Genomic DNA, 17,973 nt, shown 5'->3' with positions numbered 1-17,973 from the left:
CATTGTTATTACTTTCTACGATGTTTGATATCAACACTGGTATCATCTGCATGCAATTAATTTTATTTTGAGATGGCGACTTACTGTGTAGCCCAAGCTAGCCTCAAAAGTCACCACCATCTTCCACTCCCTGCCATCTGGAGAGCATGGATTACAGGCTTGCATCATGAAGCCCGGGTAATCACAACACACCAAGCTCCTTATGGGGAGGAAAGGATGCCATAAGAGGTTATGCTATGCTGAATACTTTATTTATATTTTTATGTAAACATAATTTGCTTTATAGGCACAATATAACAGTATAACGAAAGCTCTGAAGCCACAGACACATTAGACGATGTTCGGTTCGTTCTAGTAAAGCTCGACCTTCCAAGAAGCCTTCGAAGCTCCCTTAAGGCAAACATAGACACTCTTTACGCTTCCTCCAGGGAACAACCACGAGAGGGCAAGGAAGGTCCTCAGGATAACTGACTGATTCCGGTTGTCCCTCACCCACCCACCCTCCTGTTCTTCATGGTGCCACTGCTCACACTCAAATGCTCTCTTTCTGTGTTCTCAGGAGAGGGAAAGGGTTTTCATGCGTGATCAATGGTTTTCCAGAATGAAACAAACCAAACAGGTTTGGGGAGAGATAACTTCTCAAGGTTTCTCAGTTGTACATGACAAGCTATCTGGATTCTGAATGTGGGTCAGGTTCTGTGTCTCCTGAAGGCGAACCTAACTGACTCTAATCTTAGTCTTTCCAAAAGGCTATTTCTACATACCTGTAATAGCACTCAGAGAGTGGTCCTCAGGTCTACCCATCCTCAAGCATGGTTATGGTGGAAATGCGACTGGTTACATGGTATTCTTAATAGCATCTCTCCCCAGGGGTGGAAAATAAGAATCTGTGACTGGCACTCTTTCGCATATTCTCACCCCTTGGCCTATTGGTTGGCAGCTTCTTTTCTCATCTTCATATTTGACTTTCCCTGTCACGGTGAGGACAGACTCCCTTCAAGTAAATATTTGGCATGAAGAAGTCATCATCACAAGATCAGGACCGAGATAAAGGAACATGACAAATGATAGTGGCTACTCTGCAAACCAAGCAGGGGGAATTGTGGAGATGTGTTCCTTCCCAGCCCACATGGGAAAATGGTGCCCACCCTGAAGCGGTAAGTGGAAAAAAGTGGGCAACACTGAAGCTCCTCTTAGGTCTTCAAGGATGTTTAGAAACTTGGAACACCAACCCAAGGTCATGGGAACCCACTTGGGTCTTCCAGAAGACAAAAATAAGCTCAGGGGTGCTCATTCCAGGGGGTGCCTTTTTATATCTAGCTCTGTTTTTGAGTGACAGATGTGTGACCTCTTAGGACAGAAGGGCTGGGGAGGGAGGCAATAAGCAGCCCCACTGTAAAGGGCGGGAGACCCCTCTTCCTCTGTGGTAACTGGTGTTACTTCCAAAGCCTATTAGAGAGGACGAGAATTGTCTCCTTTCGAGCTGGAACGGTGAACAGGGTATTTGATGGAGCAGTTTGGCCTCCGCCCTCTAAGAAACCTGCAAAGCAGCACCATGGTTTTGTGTGTTGGAGAGGAGGATCGTGCGCTTGTCGTCAGATGCTGGGCAGCCACCATCTGTGTCCCTTGTGTGTGTTACACATTAGACAGGGCTTTGAATAGGCAAGAGAAACCAGTTGACTTTTCAACCCCAAAGACTGTCTCCCTTGGGAAGGCGTTTCCTGGGAAGGGGCTTAAAAATAGTAGTTGGTAACTACAAAGGCTGCGAGTGAGAACCCAGGTAAGTTTAATAACATCTGAGTTGGGTCTACATTGGGCACAGGGAGAACTTTGCTCATGAGATATGGTTTCAGAGGAGAGGCCTCTGTAGCTTGCCCTTAGATAGACGCTGTTGACCCACCTCTATCCAGGAAAGAACCCACATCTGCCTCCCTAGGTTTATAAATAAGAACCAGGGAAGAGGGTTAACAAGAGGCTCAGACCTTAAGGTGCAGAGACACACGCAGGGATGTAGCACTTAAGAGGGAAAGTGACAAAGTAACTGCTTGGAGAAATCTGTATGTATAGGGTTGTGAATGCTCCTGGCCTACTCTCCTGTCACTCGCCAAACTGGTAAGTGCCATGCTTAGAGGCATGGCTGATTGTTGGCAGGCCAAGAGTATCATTGGCCTGAAGAAGAGTGGGGATCTGAACAGGGCTCCTTGACAACACCTTTCAATCAAGCGTGGCCTGGTTTCTGACATTGGGCCCTGTGGGCCAGTGTTAGTTTGCAAGGCTATTCTAGAACCGTCAAGAAGGACCTGAAGAAGGATGGGTTTGCTTCAAGGGAGAGGGGAGAGCGTGATACACAGACCAGGAAGGGACACAATACTGCATGGAATGGGATTGGCACTTAATTCCAAACACAACAGTGATCAACAGCTTCTTAGCTTGGCTGACTGCAGACAAACACGACACACACTGGACTACAGCATTGGTTCACTGGGCACAGAAGAGTTCTCCTGGCGGCCATCTTCTTCCCAGCCATCCTCCACTTTCACCGATGCGAGGTCTGGCTTACTGGATGAAGGGCATCCTCTCTTTGTTCTCGCTGTCCCCTTCATGGTCCTCTTCTTCCTCCCCTGCCTCGCTGGTCTCTGTGCTGTCATTGGCCATCTGCAATTCAACAGAGGTCATGATGGAGGTCATGTAACCCACTCCCTCACCATCTCTGAGCATTGGATGAAGCATCACTGGGATGGACTGAAGCATCCTGGGATGGACTGAAGCATCATGGGACGGACTTCTTTCAGACTGGTCATTTCTATATTCTATAGGAAGAAGTCTCTCTAAGGACCCCTTCTATACCTTTTACTAGTACCTGTTAAGGCTCTGCTGCCACCTTTAACATCACTTCATAGCTCTGGAGATAACCTCTTTGGGTCCATCCTGATTCTCATGATGTTCTGGATTCAGCTTGACTTCATGTTGTCATCCCTTCAATTCTAGCTTTCCATCTAGAAGGGATGAGACATCATCCCTACCACTGACACTTCAAATACCCATTCTTCACTATCTCTTTCTTCCTTTGGGTGTCAGGGTAAGAACATTCTCAGAAAACAAGAACTATAACTCAACAGGGGTAGAGCTGAGCTCTTGTTGGCCCAAATGGGAGCTTCTTTTGGTTTTCATGTGACGGGTTCTGTCCCTTGGTCAAGTAAACCTAACCCTAGACCAAGGACCATCAGAGCATCATGGGTTCATGGAGACAGGCATTGCCTTTGCATGGAAAGCCAGTGCCAGAGAGTTTGTTTAAATGCAATAGTTGGCCAGGGCGGCTCTAGAACCTTCTATGCACGGTACTGAAAGAGCATATTTACGTAGAACACAGTGTATTTGCAGGGGAGTCCTTGGACCCTAGCTCTTTCTTCCTAATTCCACAACATCATTCCCTACTTCAATAGTCCTGTGATGTCATATTTTAAAAACTATATCCATGTTGTTATCAGCAACGTAAGTGGCACAAATGACCCTTCCTTTAACTCTCTTGCGTGGAGTGAAATTGCAGTACACCTAAGCTACAGAAGACAAAGATCTGTTTCTGAAAACATACACTTGGGCTGAGAACCATAGATTATTTTACTTATTTCACTTCTATTTCTTGAAAGTGACAGATATTGCTGCACAAACCTCCATACTTTCTTTGTTTGGCTTACCTAGAACTTAGAGGGGCGGGCCACACTCAGCATCTGCCTTTCTGACTGAGAGGAACCTGTCAGTCTCTTGCTTATAAATAGGACCAAACGTGGTGGGCTAAACTTTCCCAGGTTGCAAATGGGACTGAGAACCCAGCTTTGAATGCAAGCACTCAGAGGTTCAAGGCTACATCCTATGCCATCTGTCCCCCAAAGATGCTAGCTTGGGACCAGGTAAATTTAATGTGCTGTATTCTTGTGGGTTGCTTGGATATTAGGATTTTCTCCCGACGAAAGTAAGTGAATTCAAGAGGAGTACCAGAAGAATCCTGGAAGTAATGGGCACCAATCTGTTGGGCCCATGCATGTGCATTAAGATTAGCTAGGAAGCCTTTGCATTGGTGCCTAGACATAACAGCTGTAAATGTTTTTTTTTTCTATCCATTTTCTGTCTGTCCCCACTCAGCAATTTTCCTGTCTTTCTCAAACACTTTAATTTTTCCATCCCCCCCCCTTTTTTTTTTTTTTGCATTTTACCCACATCTTTATTTCAACTGAAAAGCAAAACAGCAACAAAACCCAAACCCTAAGCCATTGAACAGGGACTGAAGCAGACTTGAGTTTAGTAAGCTCTTCAGCTTTCATTAGTCCGTGGCTAATCCCTCATTCTGGCATCATGGGATCACTGCTAAGTCTCGGAGAGCTTGCAAACTGCCTGTATTTCCTCGGACACCAGCTCTGACTACTTCTGACGATCCATCGGTTTGTCTTTGGTGTTGAGCTGGGTAGTTCCCTCTACGTTCCACTTACCAGCGGGGTCGGCGTCTTTTCCACATCCAGAATTAACTTCCCGATGTTCCCTCGGTCGTGGATGCGCTGCATGGCCTCTTTTACCTGGGACACAAGACGAGAGACATGAGTGAGATCAGGAAAATGTGCCCGAAGAAGGCAATCCACACGCCTTCCACCAGAGGGCGCTGCAGCTCAAATAGTGCTTCAGCCAGCAACTTTTTGTGGCGCGAATCTTTTCAATCGCCTCCTGTCAGTCACACATGCTGACCTGTCCTGTAAGTCTTCTGGGTCTGAAAAATAAGGGTTGTAGTTTTCACAACGAGAGGATAAATATATATTTTATAAGTCAGAATGGTCTGGCGGAATGTTAAACAATGAGAGTATTTGTGAGGGTTTGAGACCTGCCTACTTAAGTGTTACGTAACTCTACTTCATAATTTTTGGCTAAATAAGCTAGTTACCAGGGCAAAACCCGCATTTGCGAAATCCCCTAGCTTTCTAATTGCTGGGGTAAAACTGCTTCCACCTAGCGGCACTCTCGTTAGAGGAGCGTCTTCCCTAGAAACAAGGACCTATGGTTTCCTTTCCCACGTCCAGGCGCTTATCAGACTCACGAATGTCACTGCGGGACCGGAGAGGGACAAGGATGGGGGACAGTGATCATCTGCGAAAGGAAAGTCCATTTGTTCTGAGCCTTTCTTTCTGCTGCAGTGCAGAACATGAACTGCAGGGGGCGCTGTGGGGATTAATAGAGAATTCACTGAACCTTGCCTGCCCTCCATGTCTCAAATGAAATCTAAACGGGGATGCAACATCTCTTGCCTCACAAAAGCCAATTTATAAAAACTTACAATAGGTTGAGTCTAAATATTTTTGTAAAGTCTCACAATTTTAATACTCTTGTTCCTTCAGCTTCAAGGTTAGATGCTCTGACATTAAAAAAAAAAAAGTCAGACATCGTTAACTGCGCGTAGGGAACTCAGCCTGTGGCTGATGTAGAAATGTTTGCTTATTTGAAAATCAAAGGCTTCTTGCTATTCATTTGGATCCAAACTCACAGAACCATTAAAATGTTTGTGTTCAAATTGCTTTTCTGGGACTTTAGAGACACAATTCCATTTATGGGAGAAAAACATAAAAGATAATGACTTCGTTGCTTTTAGTGGCAAAACACTGAAACAGCTTATGTGTCGCAGTAAAGGGATGGGTAAATAAACAATGGCTTTTTACATTCATCTACCGAGTGGGGATGTTGCAGAGCTGTTAAGGAAAAGGAAGATATATGCCACTAATTATAAAGTAGACACGGCAGGATGGAATGCTTTTGTAATCTTGCTAAATGAGAAAACCGAAAGAAGTACTTTTATTTACATCTCTATAAAAATGTAGGTATTGTAAAACAGCTGGGAAGGAAGGCTTGCAGGTGTGCCTTGAAAGTTAGGCGGAGAAAAGGAGGGCATTTTGACTCTACCATCCAAATAATATTATGCAGTCATGTGCTGACAAATCAACACTTAATATAAATTCAATGGGTCTTTCCAATGCAGTTTTTTGGTCTCTATGTGATGAGGAACAACCTGTTTTTTAGACTGAGAATGTCAGGTGACTGTGAATTATTATTATTATTATTATTATTAACCCCGATAAACAAACCAGTTGAGTCCTTCCATTTACATGGTGACTTCTGACACACTTGGTCATAAAACCTGGTACCATTGGTCACGCCTGAGCATCTGTGGAGGTTGATTCCGAAGCTCTCCACGGACTCCAACATGGGTGGGTGCTCTTGTATAAAAAGCAGCGCAGTATTTATCCACATAGAACCTACACACATTTCCCCATAGACTTTTTTTCCCCCCTAGATCATTTGTACCACCAAGTACCACATGATACTGTGCTCTTCGACTGTAGTGCGAATCATGAAAGCAAATCAAAGTCTTCACATTCAGGGACTGGAGAGAAGGCTCAGGGGTGAAGAGCACTGACTGCTCTTCTGACGGTCATGAGTTCAAACCCCAGCAACCACATGGTGGCTCACAACCATCCATAAGGAGAACAGATGCTCTCTTTTGGTGGGTCTGAAGATAGCTACAGTGTACAATAAATAAATAAATAAATAAATAAATAAATAAATCTTTTAAAAAGTCTTCATGGTCATGTAACTCCCCCCCTCCCCGCCCCACCCCCACCCCGTCCCCATCGACGTTTGCTGAAACTGCTGATGTAGAATCTGTAGATGAGGCAGGCTCACTGTGCTTGCTGAAAAGCTCTAGGTCATGGCAGATGGTTGCTAGCACAGCTCTCTGCCCCTTGTGGGACTCATATCCTTAGGTTCTTTTCTCCTTGAGTGTAGGCTGGAGCTAAGGGACCTGCTTCCTTCCCTGCAGAGCACAGCAGAAGGGATGGTCTCTTTTCAAGATGAAGTTAACAAATGGCTACAGCATCCACAAGGCAATGACTCTAGAGAGGCATACTGTGTTAATGGGAGGCTGCCCTGTGGAATCCCTACATGACCGAGACCTAAGACGAATTCCATCCAATAGCCAGTAAGGAACTGAGACCCTCAGCCCTTCTGAGGAACTGAATCTTGCCAACAACCCCCAAAGAACTTAGAAGTAGTAAATACTTGTCCAGTTAAACCTTGAAATGAGATCATATTTCAGCTGACATCTTGACTGTAGCCTTGTGGAAGCCAAAGGACCCAGCTAAATCATACCTGGCTCCTGGCACCCCATTCTGAGCTTATGAAATTACAAATGCTTTTACAATTCAAGGGGTTCTTTTGAGGGGGTGTAAGTGAAGTAATAAATATTTAACAGGCTCTTACTTTGCATATATAATGCGTAGTTTGCAAGGATCATATCGTGCCCATTTTCAGGATAAGTGCCCTACAGCTAAAGAACATAAGTAATTCATTCAAAGATGACATGGCTACAGGGAACAGAGTGCGGGTCAGAATTAGGTTGGAGAGAGTTCAAATCCAGCAGTTCCCTCTCAACTTTACCTAGAACAGACTGTTTCACTTAGTCCTCAGAAGTAGAAGGACTCATTAGCCCATTCATGGTAGATTCTGGCAAAACACTGGACCACTGTCCCCAGTCCCACACTGTCCAATTCTAGGCAATCACTCTACCACTGAATTATACCTCTATCTCTTCACTGGTGAATAATGGCTAAGCACTGCACTCCTGTGCCATGTTCCTAGACCTTTACTGATTGGTTCTATCCTGGTACACTACTGCTGATCCAATCCCCAACCCCTTAATGACAGATTGTAGGCAACTGGTCTACCACTGAGCCATGTCCCAATCCCTTCCTGATGTATTCTTGACCAATGAGCCACATCCCCAAGTCTACTTTTTACTTTTTAATTTGAGACAGGGTTTCACTACGTTTCTCAGGGTATCTTGGAACTCCAGTCTGTAGTCCAGGTAGATAATGAGTTTGTAATCCTCCTGTCTCAGCATCTGCAACAACAACCACGATGACAGGAGACGGTTAGGCACACTTTAAGCTGCTTCTGTACTAAGCTGGAGTCCAGGGTAGGGGGAAAAAAGCAAAGAGCTATTTTCTCACTAGTTGAAGTGAGTCATGATGCTTGCAGGGTTAGGAGAAGCCCCCCTGTAGGGTTGCCTCTAATCTGCATAGTTTTGGAAATTTCTCTCTGAAATGAAACGTCGCCTTGAAGCTCTGTCTGCAGAAAATGGATAAAGGGCCAGGAACAATCTCCAGAGGTCATTTAATTACCCCCACCCCAGTCCTGCTGTCAGACTCTCCACGCTCCTTTAAGGATGCTCCTGGAGTTGTGCAGGAGCCCCACTGGCAGAGGCTTAGAAGGAAAGAGACTATCCCTTTTGATCAATTCTTTATCAGGCGCAGTGTGTAGCATTTTGCATGCACGGAGCTATCTCATCTACACACTTAGCTTCTTGAGGGAATGTTTGCATCGGCTTTTCACAGTCCGGAAGAAACACAAGGAGGAAGCCTCTGACAGGTTTGCTCCTGGCTGTCACTTAGAAGGGAGAGCCAAGTGGGAGGCCTGAGTACCAGTTGTTTCTTGTGAGGTCTCTGGGCAAAGCCCATTATAGGGCTGTGCTGGCCACACCCCAAGAGTGTGCTGACACTCCCGCATGGTCACAGTCTTTGCTACAAATTTATCAGTTTATAAAAGGTCCCCCAGTAGGTGATATTCTCCAGATGTCTGATAGCATCTGGGGGGATTTGTCTCCCCCCCATCATTTACTGGGGAGTCCCCAGAAAGACTTTCCTAGTGTCCCTTTCTGTTTGAGACCAACCTTGCATTAAAGAGAGTCATGGAGACTTGCCTCATCTAACCAAGTAGCTACAGATCACCTGTGACAACAGACCTCGAATGTCGTACCAACTGCCACACAAGGCTACTGTAAAATTTGTACCAGACTTCAAAGATTTAGTACTTATGAGGTCACCCGAGTGCATAAATGGGGCTGGAGAGACAGCTCAGTGGTTAACTGCACATGATGCATTTTCAAAGGACCAGAGTTTGGTTCCTAGCACCCATACTGGGTACTAGGTAGCTCACAGCAGCCTGTAACTCCACCACTGGGGGGACTCAATGCTCTCTTCTGGACTCCACGGATATCTGCACACATAATACATGTGCATACATGTACACATGTGCACACATGCACACTTAAAACTTATAACTTAAAAAGCCTGAAAAAGTGTAGAATATCTCATTGAGAACTGTGGACAAGGCTTAAAGATTAAAATGATAGTATTTAGACATAGACTTAAGGAAGACTCATTTAAGTTATCTTGTCCTTTTCTGAATGTGACCGTTGGAACATTTCAAAGCTTCACTGGTGGCTTGCCAAGGGTATCACTGTTCTGCTCTGGATGGGTGCCCCAGGAGCGGGGTCTGTTATCCTAGTGGCCAAAATCTTTCTCTCAATTCTAGCACCCTTTACCTCATAACTTAAGATGTACCTGAAGCTCAGTTGGCTCTCTGCTGTGCTTCTGCATGCTCCAGGTCACTTCCTGGGGCTCCCCAGGCCCGTCACTAACTCAGCTGACAGCTCCGCTGTGAGCTCTTCCAGGCACTCATTCTGTGTACTGGGTACTTGACCTGCACAATCTGGCCAAGTACTGAGGGATCCTAGCATGTCAGGCTAGGTAATAATATCAGTGCCATCCCTGGACTTGGAACATCTATGTCAGCCTTCATGTTGTAAGACTACAGAGCAACACAGTCAAATACAAACCCAAAGCAAACTACAACTATGACCAAAATGGTTTCTAGTTAGGCACAGGAAGAAATGTAAGAAAAGCAGCCACTGAAATTGACTGTAATACTGTCTTTTACCAAATATGTCTGGTGTCATGTGAGAAGTGAGTGTCAGTGGATGATTTGCCTGTGGGCTTGTCTTGTTATACATAGGAAGGTCCTGACCATGTGGGTGGCACCATTCCCTAGGAAGGTGGTCCTGGCTTGTATAGGAGAGCTAGGAAAGTGTAGAGTGATAAGTTGACCACCACTCACTGTTCCTCCATGGTTATCACTTCAAGTTCCTGTACCGACTTCTCTCAACGATGGACTGCGACTTGTGAGTGGAAATAAACCCACTTCTCCCATAAATTTGCTTCTGGTCATGACATCTGTCACAGCGATGACTGTCACTGCTGCACTATTCAAAACTCTCTCATTTCAATATACTCAAAATGTTATTAAGTTAATGATGTGTGGTTGCTCTGTGTCTTAGAAATCTAGGGTATACTGTAGGTTTCCAGAATATCTCAAGTCAGAGTAGCCCCTCTTTAAATACTCAGAGGGCTCACATGGCTCACAAGCATCTTGAGGGTGTCTACTGGAGGCCCCAGTGCAAAGGAAGGTCAGCACATGATAACCTGCAGAATAAATGAATAAATAAATGGACAGTGGAGGGGTTAGTGAGATGGCTCAGTGGGTAAGAGCACCGGACTGCTCTTCCGAAGGTCCAGAGTTCAAATCCCAGCAACCACATGGTGGCTCACAACCATCTGTAACGAGATCTGGCGCCCTCTTCTGGAGTGTCTGAAGACAGCTGCAGTGTACTTATATATAATAAATAAATAAATCTTTAAATGGACAGTGGATAGGTGGAAGGTTTGAAATACTGTGTGGCTGAGCTTCTCCTCAGTGGGTTTCCATCCTGTGACTACCCCACTTCCCAGAGTTGGGTAGCTGTCGCTTGGTGGCCTGTTCAGTGCTTCCTGGGTGGCCCAAAGGAGTCTGTTCCTAATTAAAGTTGTGCTTCCCATACCCTGTGGGAGACAGCAGCTTCTGCTAGTTGTTAGGCTGTCCAGATGTGTCTCAGCAGCTGGATTTCCCAGGGCTGGGCGTTCTGGAGGTTCTCAGGCCACACCCACCAGCAGTAGTTTAGTAGCCCCCCCCCCCACACACACACACAGCAGGAGTCAGGGAATCCGAGCTGCTGCATCATTCTGACTCCTTGGCATGTATCCTGAAGCCACTTGAGTCTTTTCAGACACTGCTATTCTGCATGAGGCTTGACTTGGATTGTGACCCAAGCAGAGAGTGATAATTCAGTTTCTTCTTGGCAACACTGGTGTCTTGTGCTTTCTTTTCCTTGTATCGACACCTATGCTACCCACACCTTCTTTCATTTGGCCCAGGTAGAATGGGTGTGCTACACCTTTAAATATCTATCTATATCTATCTATCTATCATCTATCTATCTATCTATCTATCTATCTATCTATCTATCTATCTATCTATTTAAATTCATGGGTGTATATGTGCCCTGCCTGCTATGCCTTTGGAGACCAGAAGAGGGTGCTGTATCCCTCCTGGAGCTGGAGTTACAAATAGTTGTGAGCCACCCTATATGGGTATTGGGGAACAAACTCAGCTCCTCCTGAAGAGCAGCAAATGCTGAGCCACCTCTCCAGCCCCTGCTCCACTTTGATGGAACCTCACTTCCCCCTCTTAAACAGGTTAATCATAAAGAGAAACATTTCACGGCCCCCTCGAAAATGTATGTACTCAAAAGGGAGAGAATGATGCTTGGTTAGGAAGGAGAGACGGCAGAGGAGAGGGGCAGCCTGCTTATTCAGTAAGATGGGGAAGGACAGCAGACCTCCTCTGTGTTCCCTGTCAGCTCACCCCCACCATCCCCTACTTAACTCTCTGACATTCCTAAGGAGAATCTAGACTGCCCTCAAAGCCTCAGGGCATCAGTTGGAATCTGGACTCCTGTAGCCATTGCATGACGCTATTACCTAATACTCCTGGTACACTCTTCCACTGTGAAGTGTGGGTAAAGGTTTGCATACATTTGCTCTCCCAAATGTAAAATCACTTATAGCATAGTGCTCGAAGCACAGGTTTATTTTCCTATAACTCTGGGGGTCATGGATCAGATGTGGGTCACACCTGTCTAAAATCAAGGTAGAGTTAAGACTCTGTTTCTCTCTCAGGAAGTTCAAAGGGAGGACCGCACTTCTTTGACTTCCCCTGCTTCTGGAAACCGTCATCCCTTTGCCAGTAGGTTCCTCCTCCTACCATTTTTAAAAGCCAGTAGGGTAGAATGTCCTCATCTCTCCAGCTTTGGACCATTTGCCTCTGACTTTCAAGGACACTTGTGGTTACTCGGAGCTGAAAAGAATAATCCAGGATAACCCGCCTATCTCAAGATCCTTAAATTAGTTTTATCTGCAAAATTCCTTTTGCTTTGTGAGGTGCAGATGTCTTTGGAGGGAGCTGACTTCGGTCCATCACAAGGTTGGGGCCACCTCATGGAATCACTATTGTAAAGAGTGACAGGGGTGGCATATCAGGAAGTTGGCACAGTGGCTGGCCCAAACTAATTTCATGGGATGTCTGCTCAGGCCCAGGAAGATGTTCTCTACCCAGTTACTTTGGGAGGAAACCTGAGGTCTCAGCATCCTCTGTTGGAATTCTGAAAGATAACCAAGTTCTCCCACAGAGCCCCAGGGTAATTAATTCCTCCCTTCTTTCTTTTATTGCATTTATTTGTGTGTGTATGTGCCTGTATGTGCATCATGGTGCACACATAGAGGTCAGAAGATAACCCGTGGTACATGGGACTTTGTTCTTTTCTTACACTATGTGGCTCCCAGGGACAGAACTCAGGTGGCTAGGCTTGGTGGCAAGTGCCTTTATTTGCCAAGCTACCCATCTGGATGGTTTATTACTTTATGGGCTGCTCCCCCCCCCTCATAAAAGGTGGACTCCAGCTGGGTTCTGTCTGGTGTCCAGAGAGAGTTTACACTCCAGAGGCCAGAAGGAGGCCTTCCTCCCTCTGTCACAGTCACATCTATAGAGTAAAGATATTGTAGGGTCGGGGGATAGCCACTCAAAGAAAACAGCTGCCATCACACACATTTCTCCACTGGTTTCTCAGCTTTAGCTAAGCTTTAGCTCTCAGACCATGCCAGGTCTTTTCTACCTGTTCTAGTGGCTCAGGTGGGACTTGAGGGTGTGAGAGAAGTGGCCACTCATGAGCTGGATGTCTCTGCTTAGACTTTTCCCTCTGACCCTCTAGCCCTGCCCATGTGACAGTCAGACATGGCTGTGACACAGGGATCATATAGTATGACTGACAGGACCTGGTAGGTGACCACGAGGACTGAACGCACCAGGAGCTAAAGATAGCTCACGATGATGCTCTACACAGGAACAAGTCAGAATGGGTGACAAGCAATTTGACATCACCACAGGGACAATGATGATGATAAAATAATGCATAACTATCTAAGGTTTCCAGAGTCACCTTTGACCTTCATTGTTGAACAACACAGTGGGGTGGACAGCCATTTCCTCTCCCATCTCCAGCCCTAAAATATGGATCTGAGACTGAGCTGGCCCCAGGATCTGATATTCAGGACTAGGAAGAGGAGAGAGAGAGAGGGAGAGAGAGCAAGAAGGTGAACAACTCAGAAGGAGGAAGGCTGAATGATGGCAGGCAGGTGCCTTCTTGCATCCTGGATCTGATGGCACAGGGGGTTTAGAATCAGCAAAGCTAAACCAGAGTCCATTCACTGAGAAGAGTCCTTGGTGGGTATCCTGGGCCTCTTATCTCTTGATAGACTCCTAGGCAACCAAGACTCTCTAAACTCATCCTCTATCATGCAAAGTGTCCTAGCGGTTGCAAAGGCAAGGTTAAAGACCCTTAAGGAGATTGCTGTCTCCTGATAGAGGCTATTTATTTATTTAAAACATCTTCATTGTGTGCAGGTAGCCTTACTCATGCAGGGTTCATGGTTTGTTTGTGTAGCCTCTGGCAACCTAGCAGAGTTTATCTGGTGCCTTCAGTTCCTGCTCTGCATGAGGTCCTATGTATTTAATAGTCAGGGCGTGACCCACGGGGAAATTTTAATTGGCTCACAGCATGTAGGAGCAGGAGAACTGCGGAGCAATTACAGCCGACCCTGTTTATTTCGATCTACACCATAACTAGGAGAGATGAAGTTTCCGGAAGTCCAGGAAGGCTGACTCATGGATGGCCCTCTTGCTGTTCTGTTTATTCTCAAGATATTGGGCCTCTCATCCATCCTCCAGCCGCTTTGTTCATTCCTCCGCCATAAGAGACTCTGGAAGAACAGAAGACAGGAGGGAGAGTGGAGGCTTCCCCCTGGTTATCCCTGCCTTGGGGCAGATTTCTGGCAGGAGCTAGGTCTCTGTGTAACTGCAGCCGTTGCCAGCCCCAGCTTCCACTCTGGTATCTGGTAGTGTGACTGTCCTGATGAGCATCAAGATATTTTTACAGAGATACTTGTGCCCTTCTCTCTGGCTCTCAGACTAGTGAAACAAAGTAACTCCTGGGAATTGGCCCCAAACAGAGGGGAGGCTTGTGTCCCAGGAAGGGCTTTCACATAGCTTGAACAACTAGCCATAACTCTAACCATAGAGGAGAGACTGGAACTCAGATAATGACTGGCAGAACCACAGGTTGATTGGGATTGTTTTGTTACACACACACACACACACACACCTGACTCTACTTTGACCCATTCCCGGACCCTGAAGAGGGACTGTGGGGTGGGGTGGGGGCTCGATCTCTTTGTTCTTCTTCCCCAGAGTGGCCACGCTGAATAAAATCTCCACCTGGCTCCTCTTATTTGTTTTTAATTGGCTTATTAAGAGTAGATGGACAAACACAGCTTAGAGGCTCTGTCAGGGATCAAGCTCCGAGCCTAACAAGCCCAGTAATGTTAATGCTCCTTCCTTCTCGTGCACCTTGAAGCCTGGGATGAGCAAGCCCTTTCTGCCGTTGCTGGTTTCTATGCATCACTACTTCTTTGTTGGTTTCCTTAACTCTGAGATACCCCAGTGGCCACTCCCCTCATTCAAAGTCTTCCTGCTGCCATTGTGTCTAGGACATTCAGATTGTCACATTGAAAACAATCACCAGTTTTCCTGAGGCCAGGTTATTGTCTGAGAGGATTGCTATGAATCTGAGGCCAGCCTGGGCTAAAGTGTCAACCAAAATGTGTTGAATGTGCAGTCAGACTCAGCTCAGAGAGGATGGTAATAGGCACAGGGTGTCTCCAAGAGTCCCTGCCTGTGTGGCACTTACAGTCATACAAAAACGCAAGCCTAGACATGACATCACCACTTGCTCGTGGTTCATTGGCGTGAGGACCATGTGGATAGGGTCTGGAGGACCAGGGAAGAATCTGAAAAAGAAATAACTGAACTGGGATTTAAAGAATGAATGGAGTTTATTTGTAGTGATGGGGGATTGGTTAGAGAGGACAATTCTAACCAATAGAGAATGTGGGAAAAGGTCCTCCATACATCAGCAGGCACTGGGACTAAAGGGTTAGCATGAACTTAGATGCAGGAAAGGTGTGTTGGGACTTTCCAGGGTACTTATTTTGATGGCTAGCTTTGTCAGTGTGAAAATATAGAACCACTGGGAAGAGAGTCTCAACAAGGGAGTATCTACCTGGGGTTCGCCTGTGGACATGTAGGACATGAAGGTAGGGAATTGTCTTGATTGAGGTCATTGATGTGGGGAAGCCCCAGCCCAGTGTGGGAAGCACAGTTCCCTCTGTGGAGGCTCTTGAACTGGTATGGGTGAGAAAAGTCGAGCTGAGCGAAAACGAGCGAGCCGCCAGCATTCATTTCTCTCCCTGCTCTTGACTGTAGCTGTGCGGTGACCAGCTGTTTGAAGTTCCTGACACCTTGGCTTCCCCAAAATGACAGGCTGTAACCTGGAATTGTAAGCAGAAATAAATTCCTTTCTCCCCTAGTTGCTTTTTTGTCTGAGTATTTTATCGCAGCAGCGGCGGAGATGAAATAAGAGCACGCATCACACAAACAGACCATCCCTGCATCCCGCTCCACTACCTGAGCGGTTCATTCTTTCATACTTGGGTAAGGAGAGTTATAGAAAGCTCAGTTTTTGTTTGGGGCTTCCATTTACTGCTTCATAATATTCAATTTTGTTTTGAACGGTGTAAAAAGGCACAAAGTCATTAAGGTAGAAATGACACCACTTAGTAACTACGCCTCTGAGCTTGCGTTATGAATAGTAATAAGGACTGTCCACCTAAGATAGGAACAAAAAAATGAAGATGGATAATTCTGTGAATCACCGTGCCTATTAGATGATAAATTAGAAGCTTTGAGAATGAAGAATTGAGAAATGCCGTAATAATAAGACACATCAGCAAGGTCATTTGTAGAACAGGACACTAACCATGCCCATTTCTGAGAGGAACCAACGATTTCTGAAAACCAGAAGTGCGCGTTTAAGAGCAGAATACTCACCGCATGCCACAGGACCTCAGTTTCTTGGTTATTCTGGAAACTATTTCCCAGTTTCAGATATGAAAGTGATGTGAGGCCCAAGTTAAAGAAAAAAACTATCTTATTTTTAATTGTGTGCATGTGTGTGGATGCATATGCCACTGTAAGTACCTACGGAGGCCAGAAGAGGGTATCAGATACCTGAAAGTTGGAGTTATAATCAGTTAAGAGCCATAGGTTATGAGCACTGAGAACCAAATATGGGTCCTTTGCAAGGGTGGCAAGTGCTCTTCACTGTTGAGTCTGTCCTGTCCTCAACCCCCAAGGTTTTATGGGAGAGTGACTGGAAATAAGACCCACAGACTCACCTACCAGGAAGAGAGCAATATCCAGGCAACCCTCATCTCCTCCTTGAACGAGCTGCAGGTGGATCTTTGTCGAGGTAACGTGGGACCTGGAGCCACATTTAAGGAGGATCTCAGAACCACCGCAAGTGCAGGGTTAGCACCGGAAAGTGAGTGCCCCTTAAATTCTGTATTAACTGGCAGCCACTCTTGTCTTCCTCTAGTCTGGGCTTGTACCGATGACGATTAGTTCAGAAGGAAGCGGGTGAATTAGCTATTGCATTTAAGGCAAGTCTCTACATGACAGGAGGATACTAATGGGGATACTTCAAGAGGGTTGCATGTGTGTGGATACACACCCACACACACCCACACACCCACACATATACATATATACATATATACATATGTGTGTGTGTGTGTGTGTGTGTGTGTGTGTGTGTGCTTGTGTATAGGTGCATGTGTGCATATGTACATTTGGAGACATTCCTCAATCACTCTCCAGCTTATCCTTTAATCACTCTCTACTGTGTATTTTGAGTCAGGGTCTCTCACTGAATCTGGAGCTTCCTGATTCCTGCCCAGCCAGATCCAGAGACCCTCCAGCCCCTGCCTCCCCTGTGCTGGGATTAGATGTGTAACACCATGTGTAGGCTTCTTATATGGGGATTTGAGATTCAACTCAGGTCCTCCCTGGGCCTGTGTGGCAAGCACTTTACCGATTAAGCCATCTCTATACCCTCCTCAAGAGAACTCTTAAAGGGGTCATTAATGGCAAGCAGTGGCCCAGAGGACACCAGAGACATCCCAAGTGTAAGGAGGAGAGAAAAGCAAAAAGCCAGTCAGAACTACATGGATGGAGCTTTCTTTTGTCATGAGCGTTTGGATGGGATGGGCTCTCTTGGTCAAATATGTATTGTGGTCATATAGGTGTTCAAATGACCTTGATGCCAGACCACGTGGGTTTCATTTTCTCACAGGTGAGCAACTGTGTCTTTTCTACCACACCTGAAGGTTTTTACCTGCAATTATTAAAAGGAAGATTGTGTGGAAAAGGTAAAAAAGAAAACTGTAAGAAGCCCAGGGCCAAGGAGATGGCTCAGTTGGTAAAGAACTAGCCATGCGATCATGAAGACCTGAGTTTGATGCTCTGACCCCAAGCGTGATGGCTTGTGCTAATAAATCTGTTGCTGTAGAAGTGGAGGCAGGAGGATCCTTTGGGCTTCCTGGCCAGCCAGACTATTCAAATTCATGAGCTCATAAAATAAGGTTGAGAAGGCAGTGAAGAAGACACCCATCACAGTTACCTCTTACCTACACACACTTGCACATGCAGCACAAACACACAATACACACTACATATACAACTATACACACACAACACACACACACAACACACACACAC

General features: G+C 45.9%; 1 protein-coding gene across 1 annotated transcript in view; it reads right to left on the bottom strand.

The window, feature by feature from the left end:
• Positions 1-232: 232 nt before the first annotated feature.
• Vat1l (vesicle amine transport 1 like) overlaps positions 233-17,973 on the bottom strand; it is a 162,501-nt gene continuing 144,760 nt past the window's right edge. The window contains exons 8-9 of the mRNA XM_021170867.2: positions 4,485-4,568; positions 233-2,655 (exon numbers count right to left, since the gene is read on the bottom strand). Of these exons, the coding sequence (XP_021026526.1) occupies positions 2,557-2,655; positions 4,485-4,568 (183 nt within the window). The 3' untranslated portion in view covers positions 233-2,556. The remainder of the gene's footprint in view (positions 2,656-4,484; positions 4,569-17,973) is intronic.

The sequence above is a fragment of the Mus caroli genome, chromosome 8, assembly GCF_900094665.2.
Source record: "Mus caroli chromosome 8, CAROLI_EIJ_v1.1, whole genome shotgun sequence".
NCBI classification, from domain to species: Eukaryota; Metazoa; Chordata; class Mammalia; order Rodentia; family Muridae; genus Mus; species Mus caroli.
This window is presented reverse-complemented; position numbering and strand designations above follow the sequence as displayed.